The sequence below is a fragment of the Physeter macrocephalus genome, chromosome 11 (genome assembly GCF_002837175.3).
Source record: "Physeter macrocephalus isolate SW-GA chromosome 11, ASM283717v5, whole genome shotgun sequence".
Taxonomy (NCBI): Eukaryota; Metazoa; Chordata; class Mammalia; order Artiodactyla; family Physeteridae; genus Physeter; species Physeter macrocephalus.
In genome coordinates, this window is record NC_041224.1 from 155,969,536 (window position 1) to 155,977,627 (window position 8,092).

General features: G+C 39.3%; 1 protein-coding gene across 8 annotated transcripts in view; it reads left to right on the top strand.

Moving 5' to 3' along the window:
- TTLL5 (tubulin tyrosine ligase like 5) overlaps window positions 1-7,443 on the top strand; it is a 332,702-nt gene extending 325,259 nt beyond the window's left edge. For all 8 annotated transcript variants that reach the window (XM_028496210.2, XM_055088626.1, XM_028496209.2 and 5 more), the window contains one exon: window positions 6,844-7,443. Coding sequence is in view for 1 of the 8 variants with exons in the window: in XM_028496209.2 (XP_028352010.1) it covers window positions 6,844-6,866 (23 nt within the window). In the remaining 7 variants the exon portion in view is untranslated. The remainder of the gene's footprint in view (window positions 1-6,843) is intronic.
- The last annotated feature ends 649 nt before the right edge of the window (window positions 7,444-8,092 follow it).

Sequence of the window (8,092 nt, forward strand, 5' to 3'; positions counted from 1 at the left end):
AGAGGGGTGGGATAGGGAGGGTGGGAGGGAGGGAGACGCAAGAGGGAAGAGATATGGGAACATATGTATATGTATAACTGATTCACTTGTTGTAAAGGAGAAACTAACACACTATTGTAAAACAGTTTACTCCAATAAAGATGTTAAAAAAAAAAAAAAAGTCAGTTTGGTAAGATGTCGGTTCAGTATATGCAAATCAGTCAATGTGATACACCATATTAACAAATTAAGGAATAAAACCATATGATCATCTCAATAGATGCAGAAAAAGCTTTTGACAAAATTCAACACCAATTTATGATAAAAACTCTCCAGAAAATGGGCACAGAGGGAACCTACCTCAGCATAATAAAGGCCATATATGACAAAACCACAGCAAATATCATTCTCAATGGTGAGAAACTGAAAGCATTTACACTAAGATCAGGAAAAGGACAAGGATGTCCACTCTCACCACTATTATTCAACATAGTTTTGGAAGTCCTAGCCACGGCAATCAGAGAAGAAAAAGAAATAAAAGGAATACAAATTGGAAAAGAAGAAGTCAAACTGTCACTGTTTGCAGATGGCATGATACTATACATAGAATATCCTAAAGATGCCACCAGAAAACTACTAGAACTAATCAATGAATTTCGTAAGGTTGCAGAGTACAAAATTGATGCACAGGGATTCCTTGGTGGCACAGTGGTTAAGAATCCACCTGCCAGGGGCTTCCTTGGTGGCGCAGTGGTTGTGCGTCCGCCCGCCGATGCAGGGGAACCGGGTTCGCGCCCCAGTCTGGGAAGATCCCACATGCCGCGGAGCGGCTGGGCCCGTGAGCCATGGCCGCTGAGCCTGCGCGTCCGGAGCCTGTGTTCGAGCCCTGGTCTGGGAAGATCCCACATGCTGTGGAGCAACTAAGCCCATGTGCCACAACTACTAAGCATGCGCTCTAGTGCCCACAAGCCACAACTACTGAGCCCGTGTGCCACAACTGCTGAAGCCCATGCGCCTAGAGCCCGTGCTCCACAACAGGAGAAGCCACCACAATGAGAAGCCCGTGTACCACAATGAAGAGTAGCCCCCACTCGCTACAACTAGAGAAAGCCTGCATGCAGCAACAAAGACCCAACACAGCTAAAGATAAAATAAATAAAATAAATAAATTTTAAAAGAATTGATGCACAGAAATCTTTTGCATTCCTATACACTAACAACAAAATATCAGAAAGAGAAATTAAGGAAACAACCCCACTTACGATTGCAACAAAAAGAATAAAATACCTAGGAATAAACCTCCCTAAGGAGGCAAAAGACCGGTACTCAGAAAACTATAAAACACTGATGAAAGAAATCAAAGATGACATAAACAGATGGAGAAATATACCATGTTCTTGGATTGGAAGAATCAATATTGTGAAAATGACTATACTACCCAAAGCAATCTACAGATCCAGTGCAATCCCTATCAAACTACCAATGTCATTCTTCACAGAATTAGAACAAAAAATTTTACAATTTGTGTGGAAACACCAAAGACCCTGAGTAGCCTAAGCAATCTTGAGAAAGAAAAACAGAGCTGGAGGAATCAGGCTCCCCAACTTCAAACTATACTGCAAAGGTACAGTAATCAAGACAGTATGGTACTGGCACAAAAACAGAAATATGGATCAATGGAACAGGATAGAAAGCCCAGAGATAAACCCACACATCTATGGTCACCTAATTTATGACAAATGAGGCAAGAATGTACAATGGAGAAAAGACAGCCTCTTCAATAAGTGGTGCTGGGAAAACTGGGTAGCTACATGTAAAAGAATGACATTAGAACACTCCCTAACACCATACACAAACATAAACTCAAAATGGATTAAAGACCTAAATGTAAGACCGGACAGTATAAAACTCTTAAAGGAAAACATAGGAAAAACACTCTGACGTAAACCACAGCAAGATCTTCTTTGACCCACCTCCTAGAGTAATGAAAATAAAAACAAAAATAAACAAATGGGACCTAATGAAACTTAAAAGCTTTTGCACAGCAAAGGAAACCATAAACAAGATGAAAAGACAGCCCTCAGAATGGGAGAAAATATTTTCAAACGAAGCAACTGACAAAGGAGTAATCTCCAAAATATAAAAACAGCTCATGCAGCTCAATATCAGAAAAACAAACAACCCAATTAAAAAATGGGCAGAAGACCTAAATAGACATTTCACCAAAGAAGACATACAGATGGCCAAGAGGCACATGAAAGATGCTCAACATGACTAATTATTAGAGCAATGCAAATCAAAACTGCAATGAGGTTATCACCTCACACCAGTCAGAATGGTAGTCATCAAAAAATCTACAAACAATAAATGCTGGAAAGGGTGTGGAGAAAAGGGAACCCTCTTGCACTGTTGGTGGGAATGTAAATTGATACAGCCACTATGGAGAACAGTATGGAGGTTCCTTAAAAAGAAAAAAGTAGAACTACCATATGACCCAGCAATCCCACTACCGGGCATATACCCTGAGAAAACCATAATTCAAAAGGACGCATGGACCCCAACGTTCATTGCAGCACTGTTTACAATAGCCAGGACATGGAAACAACCTAAATGTCCAACGACAGATGAATGGCTAAGGAAGATGTGGCACATATATAAAATGGAATATTAGCCATAAAAAGGAACAAAATTGAGTCATTTGTAGAGACGTGGATGGACCTAGAGTCTGTCATACAGAGTGAAGTAAGCCAGAAGGAGGAAAACAAATATCGTATATTAACACATACATGTGGAATCTAGAAAAATGGTACAGATAAATCTATTTGCAGGGCAGGAATAGAGACGTAGATGTAGAGAACTGACATGTGGACATGGGGGTGATGGGGAGGGTGGGACGAATTGGGAGATTAGGATTGACATATATACACTACCATGCGTAAAATAGATAGCTAGTGGGAACATGCTATAAAGCACAGGAAGCTCAGCTTGGTGCTCTGTGACGACCTAGATGGGTGGGATGGCGGGGGGAGGTCCAAGAGGGAGGGGATACATGTATACATATAGCTGATTCACTTCATTGTACAGCAGAAACTAACACAACATTGTAAAGCAATTATATTCCAATTTTAAAAAATTATAAAACCCTATGGAGAGTCACTTAAAAAAAACAAATTAATGGAGAGAGAAACATGTTCATAATTAAAAGTCAGTTTGGTAAGATGTTACTTCACCCCAAATTTATCTATAGATTGGAGAAGATATTAGTTATTCTTTTTTTTTTTTTTAACTTAAGTTGATTCTGAAATTTACATGAAAGAGAAAAGGGTCAAGCCTAACCCTTATGCTCTTAAATAATGGGAATGAGAGATAAGGAGCCATGTGTGACTTGTCTTACTAGATACCAAAAATTATTATCAAGATTATTATCAAGGGAGATTTCCCTGGTGGCGCAGTGGTTAAGAATCCTTCTGCCAATGCAGGGGACACGGGTTTGAACCCTGGTCCAGGAAGATCCCACATGCCGCGGAGCAACTAAGCCCGTGTGCCACAACTACTGAGCCTGCACGCTGCAACTACTGAAACCCGTGCGCCTAGAGCCCATGCTCCACAGCAAGAGAAGCCACCACATTGAGAAGCCTGCGCACCACAACAAAGAGTAGCCCCTGCTCCCTGCAACTAGAGAGAGCCCGCACAGAGCAACGAAGACCCAATGCAGCCAAAAATAAATAAAATTAATTTAAAAAAAAAAGATTATTAGGTAAAGTAATTAAGAGAGTGTGTTGTTGGCACAGAAGACTGGTCTTCTAGATGGAAACAGTTTATGGCAGAGAGGTATTGCAGTTTAAGGAGAAAAGGGTGGCTTTTTCAATAAATAATGCTAGGAAAATTAGTTATTGTGTGGGGAAAAAATGAAAGTAGATCTGTTCTTCATAACCTACACAATTTTAGTTTGAATTAAAAACTTAAATACAAAAGGCAAAAGTGTCAGTATTTTTGTAAGGCGTTATAGGACAATACATTATGACCTTAATGTAAGGGAAAGATTTCTTAAATTAGACCCAGGAAGTGCAGACTAGAAAGGTAAAAACTGATCAATTTGACTATGTTCAAATTAGGAACTTCTGTTCTAAGACACCATAAAGATGTTGTGGGGTTTTTGTTTTGTTTTCCTTTTATCCTTAAGTTCTTCTCTATTAGAAATACATGCTAAAGTATTTATGAGTGAAATGATGCGTTATCTTGGGTTTTCTTTGAAGTATTCCAGGAGAAAAAACATGGGGAGAGAGATGAAACAAGAATGGTAGGATGTTGATAATTATCGAAGCTAGAGGATGAGAACAGGAAGGTGTCATACTATTCTAGTTTGTGTGTATGTTTGAAATTTTTTATTTTAAAAAGTTTTTTAAAGAAACCATCCATTTTTATGGTGACTGCCCTGGATTTTCTGGAAGTTTTAACATTGAAAACAAAATCATTTTCTGAAAAGGTCACTTGTTAAGTGTATATCTAAATGCAATCTAATTTTTATCTCTGAATAGGACTTTCCTTATAAATTAATAAATCATGAAACAACCTCTTAAAACAAAAAAGATACCCTAAAGAGACTGAAGAAACAAATCGCAAACTTGGTGAGGGTGTTTGCCACACACCCTCAAAAAATTAGTATCCAGGTATTAAGCAAATAACTTTAAAAATCAATAAATAGTTTCTTAGATATGACATCAAAAGCATAAGCAACAAAAGAAAAAATAGACAAACTGGACATCATCAAAATTTTTAAATTTTGTGCTTCAGAGGATACTGTCGAAATGACAACCCACAGAATGGGAGAAAATATTTGCAAATTATGTATGTAATAAGGGACTTGTATCTAGAATATGTAGAGAAGTCTTAAAACTCAATGATTAAAAAGACAACTCAATTTTTTAAATGGGCAATGGATCTGAACAAGGCATTTCTGCACAGAAGATATACAGTGCCAATTAGCATATGAAAACATTCTCAACGGCTACTAGGGAAATGCAAATCAAAATCATAGCAGAATACCACTTCATACCCACCAGGATGGCAGTATTCAAAAAAAGACAATAACAAGTGTTGAGGATATGGAGAAATTGGAAGCTTCATACTCTGCTTGTGGAAATGCAAAATGGTGCAACTGCTTTGGAAAACAGTTTGGCAGGTCCTCAAACCATTAAACATAGAGTTACCATTATAACCCAGCAATATGTATATAACCCAACAGAAATGAAGACATATGTCCAAACAAAAACTTGCACTTGAATGTTTTTAGCAGCATTATTAATAATATCCAAGAGGTAGAAACAGCCCAAATACCCATCAACTGATGAGTGAATAAATAAATATAGTATATATACACAATAGAGTATTATTCAGCCATTAAAAGGAAGAGCGTACTGACGCATGCTACAATGTGGATGACCCTTGAAAACATTATGGTAAGTGAAAGAAGCCAGACACAAAGGATCACATATTATATGATTCCACTTAATATGCAATGTCCAGAATAGGCAAATCTATAGAGACAGAAAGTAGATTAATGGTTGCCTAGGTCTGGGGGGATGAGATGTATGGGGGTGATGGCTGAGATGTGGGATTTCATTTCCTTTCGATGAATATGTTCTAGACTTGATAGTGGTGATGGATGCACTCTGAATACACTAAAAGTCACTGAATTTTACACCTTGAATGGGTAAATTGAATGGTATGGAATTATATCTCAACAGAGCTGTTTAAAAACATCAAGAAGCAACAACTCAATAGGAAAATAAGCAAAAGGCATATCCAGGCATTTTGCAGAAGACAAAACGAGTGTGTAATACTAGATACTTGGGAAGATGCTCAACCTCATTCCTAATCAGTCAGATGCTAATTAAAACCACAGTAGGATTCCATCATATCCTCACTTGATTCACAAAAATTTTAAATTCAGGCAATACCGCTTCTCCACATGTAGAGGAGGTTGAGGCTGGTGGGGAAGCTCATCCACTGGCAGAGGGGGTGTGAATTGGTACCACTGCTTTGGAAAATAAGCTGACATTATTTTTAGAGGTTTGAAGATGCAAGTATTTATGACCCAACGATTCCACTCCTAAGTATCTATCTAAAGAAATTCTTCCAGTTGTGTACTGAGATCACATATAAGAATAGTCACATAATAAAATAGCACTGTAAAATTCAAAACCACATAAAACTAAAATAAAATGTGTAGGGATATAAGTATATGTAGTAAATAGACCTGTTTTTTAAAAGCAAACAAGGGGAAGATAAACCCAAAATTCAAGACAGTGGAAATGAGAAAGAATTGGGAGGGTCTCACAGGGGATTTAGGGTAATAGTAATGTTCCTTTTCTTAAACTGGATGGAGAAATATAGACGTGTATTTTGGGGGTGGAGGCAGGGGTTACAAGGCAGAGTGTTATCTGATAACCTAGCACGGAGGGAAGATTTAGACAAACTCTGGAGCATACATAGAGCAATTTTTCCATGTGGTTCAATAGTGAATGCTAATAATGCTGACTCTTGAGTTTCTAGAAAAGGCTAACTTATTTAGCATCTTTTGTTTAAGAAGCAGAAGGGATAAAATGTTCTTATGCGGGGCCGGGAAAAACTAAGAAAATGACACAAAAAAGAAGCAGCAGCAGAATGGGAGTGTTTTAGAACCGTTTCCAACAAAAGTAGTTAAAATTAATAGTTTTTTACTGCAAAGTGTTGTTCATTTATTTGGGCCACAGCTACTTTATTCTTCAGTAATGCTAACTAATCCAAACATTCCTGTAAATTAGTAAAACCCCACGTGCTCATTTCAGATACTCAGTGGTTGGTTGACTTCCTCTTTTTCAGATCCCGCTCACACTAAAAGATGAAGCACGGACACGCAGAGGAGGAACCTATTCACTACTCCACTACTCCTGGGTGCGTGACTCCAGTGAAGCATCCACCAGTGCTGCAAGGGGTCCAGAGTATTTTTTTTTTTGCTGTTTCAGTCCCCAGTGCCTACCAGCAGAAGTGGCAGTAGATTGTTGCCTATCAGCCAATCCAGACTTTTCCTGAGATGACAGGAAAACATGTCAGCTGGGTTTCAGTGGAACTTGGCAGTGGGGACATTCAGCGGAAGCGATATATACCCCGTCAGAGCACACGTGTATCTTTTACCCCTTTCACCCCCTCTCCCACCTGCTTAGGTCTTCTCTGTCCCTCTCCTGCTACCACACAGAGATGATATAAAAGAGGCTCTTTGGCTATTTGCATTTTGCTTCCTCTTCTTTTCCAGATTGCAGTATTAAGCTTTACCTCCTAAAAGCCTAAAATCCCAACAACATTATGTACCAAAGTTGTTCTTCCCTTGCGAGAGGGTTTGGGGGAAAGGGGGAGTTTATATCACAAGTTTCCCGGAGAGTGAAAAAAAAGTCCGTGTACTGCTGACCACATGAGCCATGGTTAAGGCACCCTTTGGAATTACTGATTTCTAAAATTAATAAAGTCTATTTTTATTTTCTTTTTTTTTCCATTTGCTAATCTCCAAACAATCAGTATTCACAAACGAGACTGAAATAGGCCCAACTTCTCATTTCATTTCATTGCTGGGCAATTTTTTCAACTTCAAGTAAGAAACGTGAGCTATAAGGAGATGTTTTATTCTTATATTTGGTTTCAACAGATGGTGGGTCCAGGCTCTTCCCCAGGGGCAGCTCCAGCACCTGGGAGGCTGGGGCATGCAAATGTCTCCATTATCAGACCACAGCAGACGGGTCCTCCAGTGGCACGTGAATCTGTATCCAGTTGCACAGCGTTTACCGAAACAGTTCATCAGAACGATGCAGCTCAGCCCCCTGGTTGCTTTCTGCTTTACCTCTGCTCTCTTGCTTCCTCATCTGTCCTAGGTCCTCTCTCTGGCCTCCACCGGAGAAAAGGTTGAAAGGTGACTGCAGAGCCCACTGAAGGTTGACTTAGCTGCCACAGGGAGTTATTGGGGGAGAATCCAGCATCTGGGGTTTCCACAGCAAAGTCCTGTAGATTCAGCATTGAAATCCTAAAAGAAAAAGGACCCCCAAAAAGGCAGAGAGAAGAAGGGCTCTATTGCCTTCCTGGT